Source organism: Pelodiscus sinensis, chromosome 7 (assembly GCF_049634645.1).
Source record: "Pelodiscus sinensis isolate JC-2024 chromosome 7, ASM4963464v1, whole genome shotgun sequence".
Lineage (NCBI taxonomy): Eukaryota > Metazoa > Chordata > Testudines > Trionychidae > Pelodiscus > Pelodiscus sinensis.
Genome location: NC_134717.1, coordinates 10,625,449 through 10,648,578, shown reverse-complemented (window position 1 = coordinate 10,648,578; position 23,130 = coordinate 10,625,449). Strand labels below are relative to the sequence as shown.

Here is a 23,130-nt window from a genome sequence, read left to right as displayed (position 1 = left end):
AATATCCATTCTTAGAAAGGATTGAACTTTGGAACAACTGATATGTAATTGAACAAGGAATGTTTAGTTAGATGCAATCAGGTTATTTTCTTTATTTTCTGGTTTGTAAACTCCTCTGTGCTGAACCCAGGAAACTCCCTCCTCATATATTGTTCTTAAATGGCTATGCAGACTAGACAGGATCCCTTTTTTAGAGCCTCATGTAAAATACTACATAGAATCACAGAATACTAGGACTGGAAGGGACCTCGAGAGGTCATCGAGTCCAGTCCCCTGCCCTCGTGGCAGGACCAAATACTGTCTAGACCATCCCTGATAGACATTTATCTAACCTACTCTTAAATATCTCCACAGATGGAGATTCCACAACCTCCCTGGGCAATTTATTCCAGTGTTTGACTACCCTGACAGTTTGGAACTTTTTCCTAATGTCCAACCTAAACCTCCCTTGCTGCAGTTTAATTTTAGTAAACTGTATGGTACACAATTTGTCAGAAGTTGAACCTGTAGCTCAGTAAGCCATGGTCTTCCCTATTTGATTCTTATATCAGAAAGGCCTCCCTCTTTTGTAGGTGTTCTTGTAAGATGCATTTTGTATGTGGGGTAAGAACAGGATTCCGCCCTGTGTCTGGCTTTGCATGACTTGAGATTTTATTTCATTAGTCTTTACAGTGTTTCTTCGAAAAGCTCTAAGTGCAGGTATTAATTTGCCATTTATTAAAAATATCATAGTAAGTGAACTTTCTGTCCAGACTAGCTTAGAAGCCTTTCCAGTATAAACCTCAGCTCCTAGCAAATGCAAATGAAACATGAGTCACACACTGTGCTCAGTCCCCCACAGATTTGGGCTCTGATGGACAAACACTGAACAACAGAATTTCAGAGTTAAAGTTTCTTCACTGAAAATATCTTGCCTCTGTTGCCCAGATTTTTAAATCTACGGCAGCGACTATTCATGAAAGGGCAAAGCCAGTTTCAACTGCTCTTTATTTGCCAAAAGCCATACCTGACACACCATTATAGATCAGAATCAGTATGGTGCACTCCACACAGATACAGGTTCACATCAGTACAATGTGCAATAAGAAGCCTGTTAAATCAGATGATACTGTAATTTAATATGAATGTGTGATGAAGAGTACAAATCTCACTCTGGGAAACAGCAGGTTAAGGAGTAGCTCTGGTCACAGGAGCAGAGTTAAAAGTGAGTGTGCCCTGGTGTGCAGCTCTGGCAAGAGCTGGCTGAGATACAGCAAAAGCCAGCAGGGAACAATTTAAAGAGGTGGCAGGGATCAGGTTAAAATAGGACAGTGCCTGTAAGAGGCCTGAGTTACAATAGGACAGTGCCTGTAAGGGGCCTGGGTTACAATAGGACAGTACCAGTAAGAAATTTTAAAAGTTCTTTTCACCACTGCATGGGAGGCTCTACCCAGCCATGGCTGCTGAGAATGCTCTGAGTGCAAGAAGAGCTTCAAATGTCACAGCACATTTTAGTCAAGATGGTCAGTGTGAGGAAGCAGACCTGACCTGGTAACTCCTGAAAGAATCTAGAGAAACCCTACACCATCCAAAGCAGATCTCAATTCAGACCCCAAGCCACACCAGAAGAGAGGAGCATCTGCCCATGAGGATCCTGATCCTTTTCTGATAAGATGCACTGCAGCCAATCCTTCATCATGTATTTGGAGAGTTAGGAACACAGTAGGAAGGAACCTAGTGATTAGGCTGGGTGATATCATAGTCCTGGTCATATACCCGACCAGCAGGGTTACCAGGTAGGTTTAGAAAAAATACTGGACACACTTGATCGGGGGGGGGGCCTAGCGGGGGCAGGGGAAGTGTGGCTGGCCACAGGAGATGGGGAGGAGGTCAGGGGGTGGGGCTGGCGGGAGGCGGGGGGGTTGGGAGCAGCGCAGCTGGCCGGAGGAGATGGGGGAGGGGTCGGGGACAGCGCGGCTGGCCAGGGGAGGTCGGGAGGAGAAGAACCGGCTGTCAGGAAGCAGGGGTGGCCGGGAGAGGTTCGGGGGCAGTAGACCTGGTCGGGAAGGGTCAGGGGAAGCGGGGGGAGACGGGACTGACCCGGGCACATGTAGATCCCGGGGCACTGTCAGTCCCATGCACGGTCCAGAGAAGCGCGAGTGAGTCCGGCTGGGGGAGGAGCAGGGACAAGGCTTCTCCTCCTCCACAAGGCGTCAGACACAGCCAGGGCTCCCAGCGCTGATTGTGCCCCACCTCCCAGCCATTCCCCCAGCCCCCGCCAGACTTCCGTCTGGCGCCCAGCCAGAAATCCAGGAAATACCAGACATTGCACGTGTCCGGTATTTTCTGGATTTTTTTTACCGGATGGAGGGCCCAAAAACCAGACTGTCCAGTGAAATACCGGACACCTGGCAACTATACTTGACCTGCCTGTCTGAGGGCCCTGGATTGGAACCCAGAAAAATAGGAGGGCCTAGTTCCCCTACCGCCAACCTGACTTTAACTACTACACATTACCATGAACACCAGACTTGAGAAGTCGACAATATAGCTAACCAGGGCTCTGACCAATAAGAGATTTTTCTAGGAAGACAGTTTCCCATCAGAGTATTTTATGTCTGTTGCACAGTGATGCTTTAGCCATTATCTTTTCAGCTACCATGGATGAATTACCCTGCCTCACTGTATTCTCTCTGTCCCTTCCCTCAGCTTTTTAAATTATTATTTTATTGTACAAGGAAGAAATGGGGATATAACTCTAGTTGAATTGTATCAATTTTGATATATTATGCAACTCTCTTGGTATAGCCACATTACTTACATATGTAGATTTCTTTATATACTGTATAAGACCTGTGTGTGTACTTTGGATTATTGTGCAGTATTAAGATGTCAAATGAAATTTTAAGTTTCCAAAAAGACTGCACTGTACAACGTACTGTTTATATAAAATTTCAAACATGATCTCATGCTGAAGAATAGGATGCGTCTTGGGCATTGGCTCATCAGGTACAAATTCAAATACCATCCTTATGTGCTATTTAATGAAACCAAATACATTATGGTAGTTTGGACCACTTTTTTGGTCTAATCATGTGTTTAGTTAAGTCTAACCCACAATCCCCATAGTGAAACTCAATTTCCATCTCAGGTACTCAGTTCCATTAATTAAAAAAGCCTACCAGTTATACATCCTACCACTCTTCTCTAGGACAGGGAGACTGAAAAGATGGATCAGAATAACAATCAAGAAAAACTTATCTGTAGTTACATATGTTTCCTCATGTGGCTAGAAATAAAACAACAATCAGAGTGAATCAAACTCTGTTGTTCTTCTTTAGACACAGGGTTACACAGATTAATTCATAAAAATTAAAAGTAACTGAATATAAGCCCAATTTTTTATGCTAATGCCTAACAACTATACCTACAGTGAGTAGAAATAGCAGATTAACTGACACTGGCAGGCTATTCTTGGATCTCATTATGCCTGCAACTTCCAACAATTAGTTCAATGATTTTGTTTGACGAGTCACGTAAAGCATATCTGCTGGTAACGTGAGGTTTATTCCCTCAGTAATTCCTCATATGGCTAAATATAGAAAAACATGGTCATATACCTGTATGTTTCTAGCTCAATAAAACTATTGAAGTTATTTTCTTACCTTCTCAGCGTCTTGCTCAAAGAGTCGGAGTTGAAAGCACTGGTCCAATTTCAGTTTGCGAACATGCCACATCTGATGCAAATGCTGTCGGGTTGAATGCAGCTTGTCCAAGAGACTGGTGATCTTTGGCACAAGACTTTGGAAGTCTGCACTCCCAGGAATGCAATTCCTACCAGAAAAACCATCGCTGCACCTTATACACTGTAACAACCTTTGGCCCTCACGGTCCAGTTCCTCCACAGGAGCTTTGATCACTTTCTTCTTAAGCTGTGTGTGCTCATCAATCAGCCTTCTTGACCCTTCTACATCAACCGGAAATTCTTTCCTAGCCAACATTTCCTGGAGGTCCTCTAGCCTTGATAATAAATGGATGGCACTGTTGAAAAACTCTTCCAAGGAAACCCGCAGCTCTATCCATTCATCATGGTTATAATCCAAGGAGCCTTCAAACTCATCAGTCAGCTGGGAAGGATCCACAAGTTTTGCTAGGCCTTCAACGGAGACCATACTTGTCTAAGGGGGGGAAATTATACAATCTGAATCAGCTTTCATTGACCAACCACAAATAATCCTGGAATCTGTAAATGGCATGAATGGATTATTTCCCTCATGAATACATCACCGAAAATTTTTAGAGAAGACAAGAGACTATATCTAATTCCAATTAACTCAACCAGGTTTAAACCGCTTATTTTTATTTAGACCAGGTCTACACTGGCAGCAAAAATTGATGCACTTTGCATTGATTTTCTGGGGTGAACCCACAGCATGAGTTCAACAGGAGAAATGCTCTCATTAACTTCCCTTACTCTTTTCGACAGTGAGGAGTATCGGTATCATCGAGGGCACCCTCAGAGTTCAATTTAGTGGGTCTTTACTAGACCCGCTAAATTGAACCCCAGAAAATTGATCGCCAGACTGTCAATCCTCCAGTAAGTGGAGATGCTGTCTTATTGGAGAGCGTTACTAAAATCAAATTTTGTTTCATTTTATTTTTAGCTACACTCACCATCTGAAAATGCTTCTGCAGAGATTACTTTAACCTAAAGCTCATCTTCTAACTGAGCATCAAAGTATGCTTTCTGAAGACTGGCTATGCTAACTTCCTAAGTGCATACATGATATTACATAGATTCAGGGTGGATAGAAATCAATGATTTACAAAAAACAGATTTAGATGAACAAATTCTGATTTTATTTTTTTTAAATCATCAGTAAAATACTAAAATTCTAATTTAAAAATAAGTTAAAATTAAATTTCATCACAAACATGCTACACCTATATTAACAGTCTCAGAAAAATGAATTGATGGCTCTAGTCTGCCCAGCCTAACTACCAGATTTTGGATCTTGAAAGTTCTGGTCTTTCAATTTCTGTTTCTCAGCAGACTAATGTAATATGCAAAAAAAGACACAGACTGGGTAAGACTGTTTTTGTTTTGTGCTTATGTCATGGTAGACATTGTCTTAAGACAGAGACAATATATGGGAAAAGAGGGAGGCAACATAAAAAGGACAGTTGAGAGTACTGGAAAGAAAAAGGGAAGACATTCAGCACAGACACAGGTTACAATATTCCCCCATACATTTGCCACAGAAAAACTGTCATGGCTTTTGGGCATAATAGAGACTCTGCTGGGGAATATTTTGAAGAAATTCATTCCCTGGGTAAAAAGGAAAACATGTCAAATGTAAGCAGTGAAAGACGATGCAGGATCTAGTTGCAAGAATGAAACATCATAAGGAAAACTGCTTACTGGGAGAAAATGATGTGATGAAGATGTGAATAAGTCTGCAGAACAATATGAATCAACTGGTTAGTAATTTAAATTCTCTTTGCAATACATCATTCTTCATGGTTCTCTCTATGCCTTTTAGTATAAATGTGATTTCACAAATAAATTCCCAAGCTTTTTGCTATATTGGATGTTTCTAGAAAAAAAAATTAACTTAGCTAATCCTTATTGCTTGTTTAATTAGTTAACTAGCTTTAGAATCCATCACCCAAGCGTACAATACAGAAAATTGCAGTAAGAGAAATGTAGAGTTGCCAGTTGCCAGCGAGTGTTTTCTTATTTTATATTAGATAATGCATGCCCCTTATATTGGAACATTGTGGCCACAGACCATAATGGTATGCCATAAGTCTATTACCTATTTTATTTCAGAATACCTCAGCTTTCCTAAGGGAACCCTATCCTTTACTTGTTTTCTCACAAAACAGAAGTGCCAGTTAGTTCAAAGGTGCTTATTCCACCTTCATTGTAATGGTTGAGTCCTTACAATGAGTCTACACTTCACCTAGTAGAGCAGGCATTGGTGGAAGGTTCCTACATACAGTGTAATTTGAACAGTATGCAAGAAATATTGAGGGGGAAATTTTCCAGTTTAAGCTTTGATGCATGGAGCAATGTACACAGTAATCCACTAATATGTGCATGTGTGACAACAGAAGATGGACTTGCATATCTTTCCGAAACAACAGGTATATCCGGAAATGTGCACACAACAGAATAGTTAAAATGAGTGACAGTAAAAGTTGTAATAAACGGTGAATAAAAATTCAGCTGTCACATGTACAGTTTTGTCATAGACAGTGGCTTCAAACAGGGCAAAGATGAGACGATAAGAATAGAAAGTATGCTCCCTTAATAGCATACGGCCACGGTGCCCATTTAATGAATTTTTTAGCCAAAGACTCAAATATGCCTTCTTCAGGAATAAAAGAAAAGTTTGCTGAAGTCACAAAATATTTCCATAACAACCATTTTGCTTCAGCTTCAATGAAGAGGGTGGGAGGATCCAAATTAATTCTCCCTCAGAATGTTCAGTGGAATTCTGAGGGTGATTGTTTTGAACAATTTATTAAGAATTGGCCCATTCTCATAACACTTCGTGATAACACTTCGTGAAGAAAATCCTGATTAAATAGATGGAAGTATCTTGTCCAAAGTATCTAAAACTGGACTAAAGAGAAATATAGAGGATATCCTCAGTATACTAAGACACATTAGCCATAGCTATAAACAAACTTCAGAGAAACTGCTGCTGCATTGTTGATGCTGTTGAAATTTGGGAAGGAACTTTGAGAGACATTGACAAAAGTACCTCACCAGAAAGTTAAACTACAGGCAATAAAGAAGAGAATGGATCAAACACTAACTCCACCTCGTTTTCTTGCAAACATTCCTAACTCCACATAGAAAGGGAGAGGCCTAACTTCTGAAGATGAGGATCCTGCCATGGCATGGGCATCTCAAGATCACTTCTCAGTTATTCCAGTTATAATAAAGTTCAGGGCTAAACCATATAATCAGTACATGTTTACTGATGATGTTTTGAACAACATCACTCCCCTGTATTGGTGGGAATCATTAGCCAGGCACCTCGAATAGAGTTCCTTCAATTGCTAAGCCAACTTTTCCCAGCAGTAGCTTCCTCTGCAGGCACATAGAGAATATTTTCATAATTGAGTATCATTCACACAAATCTAAGAAATTGATTGAAAAAGGAATTGAAAAACCTGGAAAACTCCTGTTTTTGTTTCAGTCTATTAATCAAAATGACAGTGGTAACTAGTTGTAGAAGTTTTAAGGGTAATGTAAATGTACTGCTCTCAGTACTTGTCTATTAGAGTTAATAAAATACGAACATTAAAAAAAAGTTTGAGGACCGCTGTCAGCCGGCAACTCAGAAGACTGCTGCAATTGCAAATGTGAAAGAGTTATGCTACATTTAAAATTTAGTTTAATAAAATGTAAGCACTGTTGTGTTTGTGTATGTGATTCGGTTCTTACCATTCCTAGTGTACTTCTGCTGCATCTGCTGCTTGACACAGGTAATGAGTATTATGTACCGCCCCAAATTAATAAAAATCCAGTTATCTAAAAAAATGACACAAAGTATAGCCTTCACAGATATTGTAAAATGCTGTACTGAGTTCTAAATTAACATGTTTTAGTGATCAGAACTGCACCATTGTTTAAGAAATACGTGAAAAAGTATCAGTTGGAAATTCGATTTAAATCAATGAGTTTTTCTTGGTGATTTAAATCTTGGTTTAAATCAATCCACCCTGCACTGACTCATCTTATCTGCTTTATATGCAGCTCAGAGACTGTACAGCCACTTACATTTTCTTTCAAATTATTCCAGTGGACTTTGATGTGCAGAAGGCAACTCAGAATTTGGATTTAGTAATGGGTAATGGCCTACTGGGGGATAGCTGTTCACATTCATTTTATGTATATTCTTTTTATCAAAATACAGGAAAATTTTATCAAAAGTGCTCTAGTGATTTTGGGTGCCTCCATTTTTAGGTGCTCACCTTGGGAGTCCTTAATGGGGCCTGGTTTTCAGAAAGTGCTGACTACCCTACCCCTGAAAACCAGGCCGAGTGATGTCTTGATTTGTACACCCAAAAAACTGAGGCACCCAAAATCATATCAAGTCACTTCTTTAAATCTCTAGCCTGGTCCAGTTCCTACTGAAGTCAGTGGAAAAACTTCCATTGAAAGCTATTTGTCTGAATTTGTCCAACAACACAGGTTGTGTGAGGGTAAATCCAGATTGTTATTCCAGTTTCCTTTGCAGATAAAAAGTATTTCAGAGAACTCTGTTATATATTAAAATAGCCTTTTTACTGATGATATGGTCAGATTATTATACAAGCAAACCGGTCACCCGAGGGTCTATTTTAAAATTCTGTTGTAAGGGTTCCTTCGCGGACAGGATCATTTCAGTGCGTTCAGGATGACTGCGTAAAGGTAAATATGCAATTTTTAAAAGGCAATTAGAATGACAGGACCTGTCAACCTGTACAATGACCCTTTACAGGAGTAATATGATAATTCAATTTGGAGTATGATTACTTGTCAAAAAAAGCGCTCTTCTTACTGCTAAAACACTGTTTGCCAAGACGCTTCAATACATTCTCTCTCTTATCAGCATTTTGACATGATGATATGGCAGGAGGACTTTTTATTTAAAGAGTTCTGCAGGCAAATTTGTTATTCAGATTTGTTTCCTTTGAGAATTGTTTGAGAGGAATACATTACCTAAGTTCAGCAGGTATGGATGGGTTAAGCCAAGGGAACCTATCTACTGTCATTTCTCTTTCGTGTAAAATGCAATCAATAAAAATCATTGCCCACTTATGCTACTTTTTCAGGAGGAAAAGAAAATAATAATTGAAAACCCTTCTGTATTAATGATAATGAGGCTTCTTCGGCCATTCCTCACAGTGACAGGAAGTTCCTGGAGTCTGCATTAGTTAATCAAGTTCTGTCCTGCTCTTTCTGCCTTGGCAACAGTTTATTGCTTATCTTACCTTTATGGGAAAATGACATCTGTGAAGCAGAATTGGCTATAGCAGAGATTTCTACGACTTCAAATGAAAGCAATCAGTAGGGTTGCCAACAGTCTAATCAAACAAACCCAAACACCCTTGCTACCGCCCTCTAACTATTCTCTTCTCCAAGGCCTCGTCCACTCTCACTCCAACCCCCCTCCTTCATTTGCTCTCCCACACTCTCACTCCCTTTTCACCAGGCTAGGGGAGGGGTGAGGGTGCAGGATTCATACTGGGCCCATGGGGTTCAAAGCATGGGAGGGGGCCTGGGCTGGGTCAGAGGCAAAGGACTAGGGTGCAGAAATGGATGCAGGGTACAGGCTGTGGGGGAGAGTGTGGGTGCAGGAGGAGCTCGGGCAAGTGGTTTAGGGTGCAGGAGGGAGTCAGGAGGTGGGCTCCAGCGAGGTGGCACTTACCTCGGGCAGTTCCCAGTTGGGTGGCACAGTAGCTAAGGCAGGCTCTTTGCTTGTCCTCATCCCATGCTGTTCCCAGAAGTGGCTGGCATGTCCCTGTAGTCCCAAAGAGCAGGGGCCAGGTGGCTCTACATGCTGCATCTGCCTGCATATGTCAACCAACTCCACAGCTCCCATTGGCCTTTGGTCCTAGCCAACAAGAGTGCTCAGGGTGTGGGCAGTGAATGCACCCTCATACTTCCCAACAGGAGCCACAGGGATATGCCAGCTGCATCTGGGAGCCATGTGGAGCCAGGGCAGGTAGGGAACCTGCTTTAGTCCCACTATACCACTGGACTTTTGGCACTTTAAAATCTCCCAGTTTTACTTCAGCAGCCTCCAGGAGATAAAGCCCAATTCCAGGAGACTCCTGGTGAAACCGGAAGGGTGACAACATTAGCAATCAGCCCTCACAAAGGGACAGATTCTGCCTTGGATTGCATGCATTACTTTACCAAGCCTCAAAGGCAGAATTTGGCCTTAAAATTGATATCAGTACTTATCAGGCCATATCCTCTGCTCAGATCAATCATTTACCTCCACTGGTAAGCACTATGCCAATTTACTTCAGCTGAGGAGCTATCCCATTGTGTTTTGCCATGGCTGTGTAAAATCAGCATTGGCAGTTCTGTCCTTAAGGCATACAAGCCCTGCCCCACACCTACACCAAAAACAAAGGTGGGGAGAAAAACGATAAAATCAAAGTTCAGTAAATATATCTTAGCACCTGCTGTATACTACATGCTCTGCTTTAGCTTTAATAGTACAATTATTTTGAGTGAGGGATCTATGTGAAGAGGTAGCTGCTCCAATTCCTAAGCCTATATAATATTTTCCAATAGCAGCATCAGGAATTCAGTCAGGGCATCCACATGTCAGTGAACAGCATGGCAGTCAGAGTAAAGGCCCGAGGGGCACTTTCAAAACAAAAGTGCTCTTAATTTGTGACAGACAGCAGATGCCATAAGAGAACATATAGGAGTGCCCCTACTATCTGGAGTCATGACTGACTATTAGAACAATGCAGTAGTCCATTTGTATTCAGTTTAAGCATAATCTCAATTCTGAGCACATGCTGATGTCCCACTAACTTCAACAGGATTTAAAAAAAGTTAAACTAGAGTAATAGTTGAAAAGGCAATTCAACATCCAGTATTATAGACTATGAGCCAAATTCTGCTCTGAGTTACAGTTCTGTAAATTTACAGAAACTCCCTGAAATTAATGGATTTACATTGGAGTAAATCAACCAAGCATGTGGGCACTTATTTTAGAAATGGAGCAGAAAAGAACAACTAATTGCATAGTGTAGAGCAATTGATCTATCAACCATTTGCATACCAGAATTTTGCTTCAATTTAAGTAAGAAGCTCAAGTTTCTAGAAAGACCAAAAATCCTTAACTGAATATAGCAGATTTACTTTCAGCAAAAGGAAACTTAATAAAATCCTCAATAATTACATAGCACACCCTTGATTGCTTCCACTTGGAAAACCTGAAAAAAGAGCTTGTTAAAGTTAACATGCCAGGCAAAAGACTCAGTTGTAAATTACAAGTAACCTAACGTAATGAAAATATATAGATACACATCAAGTCTAAGGCCCAGATTGTTAAAAGTATTTAGACATTGCTGATCTTAGCATTGAAATGTCTACCTTATTTAGGACACAAAATCTCATTTTCAAAAATGAGTTAGGCACTTAGGAGCCTAAATCCCTTGTGAAAATGATATTTTATTTCCAAAATCAGTTACACAATGCAGACTTGAGCACAGCAATGCATAAATACCTTTCACAATCTGGATCTAAATGCTTTTTAATAGGGCCATTCATGACATTCTCTAGAAAAGGTCTGGTTAAAGGAAGTGTCTACAGAATTTTGGGTTTTTAGGGTTTTTTTGTATTTTAGAATATATCATAACCACAAAAACAACAAAAACATGCAAACAAAAATCTACTAACCAACTGTCCATTAGTTAAAAGAAAGAATGAAAGTAACACAACCACACAACCTGCCCCCCCCTCCACACACACATAAACATGCTGGTGAAATTCAGTCCTGTGGAGAGGGGCAAAAAAGAGCCAAAGCACAACTTAAAGTACTGAAAATGGCGTTAAACTTCTGAGTCAGGCTCTCACCTCAAAGATGAATTTGGAACTGCCAAAATTAGTTTTCTGCTTCTGCCAGAAATTGTCAGGTTTGATAATCAGGGCAACGTGGATCTCAGCAGGGAATGCTTCCTGAAGGGTCTTCAGAAGAGGCTTGATCAAGTCCCACTTCGATCCCCGCATATCAATAATAACAGTGAATCCTCGTTTACAGACATCTTCACTGTAGGGATAAAAGTATGGCAGGATTATTAATATCATCTACAGATACAGGAAATATTCAGCCTCAGCTCCTTTTATTATCTTTCAAATTTTTAATGCAAAGCATGGAATACAGTTGGAAATATGAAGCAGAGGTAATATTGTATAATTGCTATACAATATCTTAACAGTTTTATTATGATCTAATTCTAATTTATTTCAGTTAACATACACATTATCTTTATCTCCTGTTTCCTAAATAAATAGAGTTCAATTTTGCACTGGAAAAATATAGACTTAGGTTTCTGGATTCTACAAAGTGGAATATATATTATAGATTGTCTTCAGCACCTATATTGGATACTAAAAAAAAGCAGGACCAAGGTTTTCAAAAGTGATGACTGATCTTGCATACCTCCATTTGTGTTGTCCCAACTTGAGAGCCCTTAAAGAGGCCTGACTTTCAGACAGTAATGAGCAACTGCCCACTGAAAACCAGGTCCATATATTGTTTCTCAGGCCCTGTCTACACTAAGAGGAAGATCGCCACTGCCATGATCCATCTTCTGGAGTTTGATTTAGTGAGTCTAGTTAAGATTCACTAAATTGAACTCAGAGGGCACCCCCATCGGCATCTGGTACTCTTCTTTTTGCAAGGAATAAGAAAAGCTGACGGGAGCATTTGCTCCCATTGATCTCCCGCTGTGGGAATGCCACCAAGCTCGGCTTAAGGTATGTATGTAGTCTATGTATTCTATGTATCTGGAGTTGCATACTTTAAGCCAAGCTGCCAGGTCTAGTGTAGATCTGGCCTTGGTTTGGTCTCCCAAAATGGAAGCTCCCGCAATTTATAGTCATTATTGAAAACCTTATCCCAAATATCTCTGAGTCCTTTTTAAACTGTATTCACACAACTTCTAGGCCTTGTGCCTCCTTAGTCATTCTGGAAGTGCTGTGAAACTAGGGCAGCAATGGGAACAGATGATGAGCAATAAACAGAGTTCAAAAGTGGCATGATATTAGCTTCCAAATTTTCTTTTCCCTGTTCTCCAGGTGGATAGTTGAGAAAGTGTATTGGGGCATGATCTGCTCTTGGGTGAAGAAGAGTATAAACTCAGCTCTGCTTTTGCCTTCACCTTGTGTAGCTGCTTAGGGAGAGGAACACAAAGTATTTATGGACCACACATGGCATTCTGTGTTTTAAAAAAAGAAGTTTCTATCTGTCCTGGCTATGAATATTACAGTCCAGATGTGAATCATATTCAAACTTGCATAGCATTGTTTATCTGAGTCTGCAGAAAGCTTGAAACAAAACCTTCTGAGACATTAATTCCCCCATCCCTGAGCAATCTCATTGGATGTTAATTTCAAAATGCTTGTTGATAACACTTTAAAAATGTCAATTTTACATATTCCTTGTTCATTTTTGTTGATGGAATGGGGAACATGATGGAAATCAAGCTCATGAGACTATGGTGGTTTCTACAGGGAAGGAAATGAAGAAAGGAGAAGAAACAGACAGACAGGAAGGGGGAAAGAAACAGAAAGGAGGATTTAGATAGAAGAGAAATAAATGTCAGAAATTTTGCTGGTATTAAAGTTGAACATATTTTTACCATTGAATGATGATGAATGCAAGGAGGTTCTGAGCAAGTAATAAGAGTAACAAAGAGCTCAGTTACTATATAAAGGCCAAATTTCACCTTTGATTTTAGGGTAAACCTACAATTGACCTATGTAAGAAAAATGTAGATTCAATGAGAACAGAAGTTTTAAATGAATACTCCAACCCACAGACCATAAGTTGAAATAGAATTTATCCTTCTCCACAGAATGAGCTTGCCATCCCTGATTAGTCAGAAAACAGTTATTTTATATAGCATTTGTGCATGTCTTAGTTACAATGTAGAATTAGAACAAATCAGTGTCATCACATCTAATGCTCAGACCCCACCCCCAAGCACTGAACACTAAAAACCTGATTCTCATTGATACTGGAGCTCTTCTCACCACTCTGACAGTTTAAAAGGGCCTTCAAGAACAGTTCAAAGGGACTCTATGTAGCCAATGATTTTAGTTATTATTCTCTTATTGTGTGATGTTATGATTATATTATAGCATATACATTCATTGTATGTAAATTGGAGTTAATTTGTAGGATTATAGAAATGTAGGATAATTCTTCTAAATCAGAGGTAGGCAAATACCAGCCTGCTGGATTAAATCTGCCAGAGTTAGCCCTTGGTGGGCCCCCGCATCACCATATTTACCTAAGTCTCGGCAGGTACGGGGGAATCACAGCTCCCACTGGGCACGGATCATTATTCTTTTGCCAATGAGATCTGTGATCACCTTTACTTGAGAGGTGTGAGTAAATATAGAGGCAGTGGTCCACCAGGGGCTAACCCTCGTGAAACATCACCATTTTACTGCCCTCCCCTGTTCTAAATACTGAACTATGCATTAGACATGAGTAAGACATGGTGAAATGCAATAGCCTGTAAGTTAAAGCCTGTAAGACTATAGATTAGATATTTTAGGCATTGGAGACAAGAAATAATTAAATAAGTGTCCGGAAAATAATCCATTGCCCGAAGATTATGGGGGGAAAAGGTACCAAATGACAGTATTGTGCAAAATTACCCAGAAATTAATATTAGATCATTAAAATATTGTAAAGGCACATCCGTCTCAGACATGTGTCAATCATGAGACACAGGTTGTGCATCAATGCTAATGAGATTAAAGGGAATTTACCCAGCCTATACAAAACTGGGGTACCTCAAGTTTCCAGGAGACACAAACCAATAAGAGGGTGGACACTCTTATGGACAAGGGCAGAATGTAGTACTGTCGACAGAATCACAGTATAAAAAAGGGTTGCCCAAAATGGGAAAACTGAGTTTCCTATGGGAGACTCCAGCAAGAACCATCCCTCTACTGATGAACAAGCCATGAGAGACCCATCAGATTACGACATTATTGTCAAAGATGTGAGCATAACTGTATTTGTAAGTTGTGCATAAGTCTGTATAGAATGTCTATGCACTTGGGTAACCATAACTTTAATTGTAACTTTAATACAATGTATAAAAGAGACTAGACCTTGTGCTGGTGAATGTATGTATGGTCACTACCTTTGGTCTTTGTGTGTTCCTAGTGATTCTAGATTTGAAGCAAGTAACTGAGCTGACTTTCAGTCTTTTAAATTCAAAACTGTAGCCTCCAGAGCCAAATCAATGGTGGAGTCACTCCACTTTAGAAATATTTATTTTAAATAAAATAAAAGCTATAGTTAACATAAATGAGAATTAGGCCCTATGTATCTCAGTGATGATAGATGATATTCAGGTTTTGTGGCTGGAACCAAAACAGAAACATTTTTTGTTTGAATTTGAACTAAAATGGGTTAAGACAACATACCCATGTAATGGTGCTTTGTTCTGCCGTGAGGGCAGGGGACTGGACTCGATGACATCTCGAGTTCCCTTCCAGTTCAAGTGTTCTACGATTCTATGATTAAGTTTCCAGCTTTTCTAGTTGTTCTACTTATTGTTCATACAGGTATTACGATGCTACTCAGGATAAAATGTAAGAAAGGAGAAGCACTGAGAAGCTAAAGTATTTCAGTTAGTTTAAGCCTGCCATTAAGAATAAAAGTCATTGGTGACCACAACCAGGTCTAAAGGGGTCTGGCCACAAGAGAGATGTATTCATATATTTCCCCATAATGCTCATTAAACAGATCTTAAACCTACAGTTACAATGGGAAATAAAGAAGAGAAAGAGAAATAACTGAGTCTGCAATATGCAGTTCCCAAAGATGAACAAAGACAAAATCTTATGCCACCGAGGATTTAGTTCATTCAAAGCCAACCAGCACATGAAATGCCTGCACACTTCTGATGCATTGAGAACACACTTCATAAAACAGTCAGTTCAAAAGAAAAACCACAGAGATCAGGTTCCAAATATCTCCAGGAGTGCAGAACTTTTTATTCTTCTTTTATCTACTGCTGGGAGGTCAGATGTTTGAATTCTTCCATAACTTGTGTGCCAAAACAGCTATCACTGGTACTACTGCCTCTTTCCTTTTGGTATCAGAGCTGAGAAACAGAGTTGAATCAAACTGGATTGAACTGAATTAAGGTGTGGTGGATTTCACTTTCCCCTCCCCAGAAACATTTTCATGGAGTCTTCAACAGCTTCTGTGAGGTCACTTTCTCATGAGTTGACTTTGCAGGAGCAGTTTTTTCTTCAACCAATTAACAAAGAGATTCGGGAAATGCCTTGTCTGTATTGGTACACTGAGTGCCCCTCTAACTGATGTAGTAAAAACTACATTTAACATGTCTTTTCTTGAAAGATTAACCAGTATAATAACACTGAAGCAAACAGCCAATCTCTATTACATGCCAAATCTCTATATGTGCTGCTGACCTGCACTAGTGAACATATCACATATTAATGTAATGCCAACTGCCAGACCCGCTGACAGGGGGGACAAAAAAGGCACTTGCCCCAAGGCCCAGTGATTTAAGGGGGCCCAGAACTTCCGGCCCCACTCCTACTGCATGCAGCTTTAAGGGCTAGGAGAGGGCTGGCATGGCATGCTCCAGGAAGCGTGGAGGGCTAGATGCCCTGCTCCTTCTAGGGTTGCCAGATGGTTTAACAAAAAATATCGAACACACACACCCCCAAAAAAACACTGGGAAAAAATTGTGTCAAAGAAAAAAAAGGGGGAGGAGACCAAAGTTGTCAATCAAAAAAAAAAAAAAAAAACAGAACAAAATTGTCCAGCAAAAAACAAAAACAAAAAAAACCAAAAAATGTTTTCAAAAAGGAGGCTGCCCCTTTAAGACGGCCACCGTCTTGGGCACCATTTTTAAAACCCCGCAGCTCCGGGTTGGTAAGCACAGGGAAGCTGGGGGGGGGATATTTGGGGGGGATGCAGGAGCAGCTTCGTGAGCCACACTTTTGGGGGGCAAGAGCCACATGAGGCATGCGAGCCATGGGGTTGGCCACGGCTGGTGTAGAGGAAGGCATCACGTGGCCAGCTCCCAGGTCTCTGTTGGTCACGTGGGCCTGAGCAGCGTGCACTCTGCTCTCACCCCAGCCCAGCACCCCCCTAGCGTGGTGCCCAGCAAATGCCCCTCCTGCCCCCCTTCACTGAGACTCTGCCACGCTCCTCACACCCATGCCCCCGCCAGACGCGGAAGGGGAAAATTGTCCCCACCGGGCTTCCATCCAATGGAAACAGGAAATACCGGACATTTCACATGTCTGGTATTTCCTGGTTTTTTTACCGGACGGAACCCGCAAATACAGGACTGTCCAGATGAATACCAGACACCTAGCAACCCTAGCTCCTTCCACTTGAGGCCCTGCCCATTCCAGAAGCATGGAGCCACCCTCTGCCCTTTCTCAGGGTCCACACAGGCCGTCAACTCCCCTGCCAACTGTTGAATAACAAAAAACCTATTTGTCTAAGCAGAAAAGTAATGCCCTGAGAGATTGTCATCTGGTGTTTATAAGCCTGGAGTAAAGCATTAAATCCAAACTCCTATGGACTATGGAGACGTTCAGATCCTGCTCTAAACTTTGAAGCTCAGGCTGTTAGATATCACAATGCTAGATACACTTACAGATCAAGACAGGAAAGTTTAGAAATGAGACAGACAAATAAGATAGACAACTATGGGCTGGGTCGTAAGCCTACTGAAGCCAACAAGAATCTCTCCATTGACTTCAGCAGTCTTTGGGTCAGGCCCAAAAACACCAGATAGACAGAAGGGTAGTTTTCAAAGATAGAAAGACAGTGTTGGCAAAGCACTGACCATGACACGAAGGTCCTGTGCTTCTAGATGGATGCCTCTGATGCTCGCTGTGACCATCCACACAGCATCTTGTCCTTTACCAGATGCCAGGATCACAGCTTACTGAGCCACCTTCATCATATGCAAATCCAAAGACTGGAGAGAAACCCCTCCATAGTCCTGGCCTCCCCACTTCTGGGGCAGACTCTGTAGTGGCGTGGGGAAGGTTGGAGGGAATCCAGGCCCATCCATACTCCAGTTTCCAGACCAGGGACCCTAAGACATTGGCAAATGGCAGCATTTCCTCCACTCCCAGTCTTGCAGTCATTAATACAAAGGTACCTCCCTGCCATTTGTGCCGTTGAAAAATCTCCAAAGATGATCGATTGATAGATCAATAGGTAGAACAGACAGACAGTTGGTAAGAAAATAAATGCATTTTATGGGATATCAGTCTCTCTGTCCACTTTTGGACAAGGGCCTTTTTTGATTTCTGCCCTGTCATGCCTGAATTAGTCCACAGTTCCAACATGTTCAAGTGGGAAAACTATGGTGGTTGTATTTTTAGAGGGGTATTTTTGGACCAGAATATTTCATCTTAACAAGTAGCAGCATCTCAATATCCGTGTTAAATAAGAGTTTTCTAGTTACGAAGAAGTGGACTGACACCACCTGAAAGAGAAGTGTATTGATGCAAGTAAATAAATGCTGAGGAGATGAACATGCCTTTCACATTTAAAGGCTGATGTACTGAAGGATGGAGTTGCTCACTTTGAATAAAGACAAACAGTTTCAAAAATCTTGTTTGCAGTTTCTGAGATCTGGCTAGCCTTACAATTATTACTTTAATTAGATGAATGGCGTTTACCCAATAATGCCTCTGGCCCTTTGTCTCATCATGGAATTTGAACTTTCTGCCACAGTGAATTCCCCACCACCCTTTTGTGATTTATGGACAAATTTAGCACCTGACTTCTAAACCTACTTGTCAGAAGCTATTAGTTAAAAGTATTTAAGCTACTACTCACCACATAGTCTTCAGTTAATTACTTCTACTTTTAGATGACAGTGTGTTGTTAAGAATGGCACACATGCTCACAGCATGTGCAGACATACAGGTACTAATCAGAAGAATTCTGTCTTCAACTGCCAGCAAATTCATACTGAAAATGACTCTTCATTCAACTACACATGCAAATCGGAATAACTGTTAATGAATTAAAAGGATTCTCAAAAACAAAATTAGGTAGCAAATTTGAGAAAGAAGATAGGCTTAGACAGCATCTCAATGAGATCTGTGTGTTTGAAGATTTTACATTTACTTCGATTTTAAAGAAACAAGTAAAAAATGCAGTTTTCGATGCCTAAAAGATAAGCCCCTAAATCCATATTTAGACACTAAAGGAAACCTGCTGAGATTTGCAGACACAATTTGCATCTACAACTTCCACTGATGTCAATGGGAGCTGTAAATATTCACCATATTTGAAAAATGTTCTTTAGGTGCCTAAATATGGATTGAAGATGCCAACTTTAGGCCATCAAGGTTTTGATATTTGACCCTACTTATTACATTCTTATGTTCTCAATTTATCCATAGACAAGGAAAATCATGGAAGCAGCAATCAAAGATTCCTTCACAATGTCCCAACAACCTGTCTTGAAAGCTATCTGGAGGGTGTTTAGTCCATATGCCCATTTCAGTCCTTGTGCCCACTTTAAACTGGCAAATAATGTCAGTTGTGGGTGGTGATTTTTCTGTTATTGATATCTGGCTACTAGGAACTGGAAACAAATAACCAGTTTATGTCACATGGGACACCAAACAACCACCACATTGATAAGCCACTACTGACTTACTGACAAGGGCTAGATTTGCTCCAAGGAACTAAAAGCTCCCAATAATCTGTGTTAGCAATCACTTGAATCATCCAGTCTGTATAATGTCTTTCAAACATATATAGAGGACATATCTTACTTTAAAAAAATGTAAACATCTTTAAGAAAATAATGTTTCAGGCCTGATCAAGGCAAGGTTAAAGTGAAACCCAGATGCTAATGTGATCATTTTTTAAAAAACAAATGCTATTTTCTGAAGCCCTTTTACAGCACTATTTTCTGAAATATCCACTTTAATTTGGGTATGTTATACATTTATTTTCTCTGACAGGAACTGGCTTTCTTGCTATCAAATGAGTTTCAATATTCTATGCATTTTGATTAACTTTTCAGATACCTGACAATGATTACATGTGCTTTTCTCTATTATGGGTTGGCCAAAGCTTCTGTTATTTAGCATTTTTAGTACTGATTAGCTGAAATAACAGAATGTTTCATTCCCATCTCACAATCTTGAATTATGACAAAGAAGCACTGTTTGAAGTACTTTCTGTTTGTCTGCTTCCTGGTGCACAAAAAGTAAAAGATTAAGCTGATGCTTATCAAATGTTTCAAAAAATAACCTGCTATGGTTAAAGCTAGCCCTATCTTAAAAGAGACAGAGTCAGTATAAAAATCATATCTGTTTTCTATACCAGAGTTACTAATTACATTTAATATTTTTACACATGAAAGTTTTAAAAGGGGAGATTGCTCACCCTGTGCAGTACCTGAGATTCTTCAAGAGGTGTGTCCCTGTGGGTGCTCCACTTCAGGTGTTAATGCATCCTGGTGCTGTCAGTTGGAGATTTTTGTAACAGTTTCTGATGCGCATGTGTACAATAGTTGCCTCTTGGTACCACTGGTGCCTCTTTTGTCATGTGCATGCCTCAACCCCCTTGGTTTCTTCTCTATCCTAGAGCATTAAGTTCTTACTTTGAAGTAGAGTGGAGGAGGGTTGGTCATGGATATAGAACATATATATGATGCTGTTTGTTAGGATCCATATTGTTCTATCTCTTATGAGAGGAATGGTAGCATGCATTGCACTCCTAGCATAGTTCTAGCAGGTTTATGTATAAATATGTTTCTTAAGGGCACCATTTGCCTTGGGTGGTATGTTGGTTCAGATGAGACCCTCCCCCTGCCATTTGATCAGGGAGGCATCTGGATACATGGAGGTTCTTCTTGGAACAAAACACCAGAGTACATGTATATTGGATTTGTCCACTTGGATAGTGATTGTATCACTTATGTGGTGGGCTTGATTCTCTTGTTTAGACTGTGTCTTCATGTGCTGTATAATGCATTCAGCTATACTTGAAGGCACTGTACATATAGCCTGGCATGTTTTACAATGGTAGCAGCCATATGTCCCAGTAGCTGTAGGCATCTTTGCACATGTACAAACAGACTGTGTGAATCCACTGATATAGGGCAGATAATTGTCTTGAAGGTTGAGGGCTGTGAACCAGTCCCTTTCTTCTAGCATAGGGATGACTGAGCTGAAAGTGACCATTCTGAATGTCTGAGCATGGGTAAATTTGTTGCGTCTCCTTAGATCAAGTATGGATCTTCAGGGATTCATATGTATGTATCATTTTTTAATTTGAAGTTATGAGAAATGGCTATGTACTTATATTTCAAAAGTTTGCTTCTGGAAAACCTCAACAGAAAGCTTGGCCAACCTATTGCGAAAGGGTTGCTAGTCAAGTGAATAGCAGTACTTGACTGACAATGGGCCTTTTTAGGTGCCAATCCATATCTGAGAAACTTTCCTGAATGTGCAGACCAGCATGTAAGCAATGGCTGCTGTGGAGTCATGTATGGGCAGCTAACTTGCTCATGTGACAAACTCCATCTGGGGCTTACGTTCACACAGCAAGAACAATGGAATATCCTCCACATGGGCAAGGGTATGAAGAGGGCCTTGAGGGTTCTTCCATCTTTGTCTTCATTCCCGTTCATCACTTCTCAAGCATCTTTGCTATAAATTGAGCCTGAAAGGACCGATAACCCATCCTAATAGAGGATGTATTCATGAGACCTATAGGACAGCAAATTAACCCACCTATGCTACAAGCCTGCACCAAGGACTTGCAATTAGTGTATGTAATTTGATTCCTTCAGCAATTTTACTCTCAACCATATATTCCTTTCCTTTTATTAATAAATCTTCAGATTTTAGATTCGAAAGGATTGACATAGCGTGCTCTTTCGGGTAAGATCTGAGGGATAAATTGACCCGGGGCTGGTCCTTTGGGATTGGACAGACCTGTTCAGATTTGGTGAGATTGGTTTTCATAACCTTTTATCTGTGCAAGGAATGGTACTGGTTGTGGCACAGGAGAAGCTGGAGTGTCTAAGGGGACTGCTTATGTGACTTCTTGCTAGCTGGTGTGGAGAACAGAAGTGTTCTTTGTGACGGGTTTGGTGTGCCTGATAGTGGAGGACCCCCAGTCTTGGGCTTTAAGTAGCCTTGTCTAAGCAATTCACCCTGATTTGACCCTCTCAGCAGTGCCCCAGACATCAACTATATGACACTGGTGAGTCCACAGTGCTCAGTAGTGGAGAGTCAGGTGCTGATGTAGTTAGTTTCTCAGAGAGCTAAGTGAAGACATCAGTGTTATTACATGAGAGTGCTCTTTCTTCAGTGCCAATCATTTATGAATGGCTTTTGTTTGTACCATCATTGGTTTTCACTGTTGCACGCTCAGTGCCATTGCACTTGGTGCCAGTGGGGGAGTCATGACGTGCAGTGTAGGTGGCCATAATGAATCCTTTGCATGGGTGGTTGATATTGTGGAGGAGGAGGTGGTATGGTGCCTCCCACTTGACTCCTTTCCCTTACTGGCAGAGGTCACTGGGTGAATGGTGCTGGAGGTGCCTGTGTATTGAAGGTGCTCTCTCATGGTGAGCTCAGCACTAATGGCCAGGATCTTGCTGAGATGATTTATTCTTTAATGGTCCATGGTTTGGTGAAGCTGAAGCTCTATTTCTTGATTTATTTGAAGAGGAGGCACTCACTCAGTCAATGGAGGGAGTGCTAGAGGAGCCATTTATTATCTCTGCTTCAGAGGACAGGGTTTTCTCCATCAAGATTAGTGTGGAGATCCCTATCTCTCCTAGTGCTTGCCTTTAGGCTATTGAAGTGAGAAAATGTGCAATTCCCTGAGGCAGTGGACAGAAAGTGAGTGTGCATCCGACACGTGTATGATGTACTACAAGACACACATCTTTTAAAATATGGGGATCTAGGCATTCTTAAAGCATCTTCTTTGGGATTTGGGGACAAAAATAAAGAATTTTTTTAAACTAACACTACAATAGTACTGTTTTGTTAATATAAAATTAATTGCAGTTAATTAAACTATCAATCTAAAATTTATAGTTTTCTAAACTTTATAGAGACAACACTAATGGTGTCAGTGTCTGTGACGTAGTGTTGGTACCTTGCTGGTTGCTATGCTGGGGCTGTGGGTGACCCCCCCTGGCTGGGGGGCAGGGCTGGAAGAGAGCTTTTAGTTTCTGTCTGGTATCATGGAGGAAGCAGCCTAAGCAACGGGCTGGGATTTAGGGGCCCAGTCTCCCCCATCTCAAGGGGGGCTGAGGCATCGTAGGCCTGCCCTGTAACCAGATTACATCTGTGCTGTGCTGTATCCCGGAGAAGCAATAAACTCC

The 23,130-nt window shown here is 40.9% G+C and overlaps 1 protein-coding gene across 7 annotated transcripts in view; it reads right to left on the bottom strand.

Annotated features, from left to right (window-relative positions):
* KALRN (kalirin RhoGEF kinase) overlaps positions 1–23,130 on the bottom strand; it is a 790,448-nt gene that overhangs the window by 464,719 nt on the left and 302,599 nt on the right. For all 7 annotated transcript variants that reach the window (XM_075933149.1, XM_075933142.1, XM_075933143.1 and 4 more), the window contains exons 4-5: positions 11,585–11,777; positions 3,645–4,157 (exon numbers count right to left, since the gene is read on the bottom strand). In XM_075933149.1, the coding sequence (XP_075789264.1) occupies positions 3,645–4,157; positions 11,585–11,777 (706 nt within the window). The remainder of the gene's footprint in view (positions 1–3,644; positions 4,158–11,584; positions 11,778–23,130) is intronic.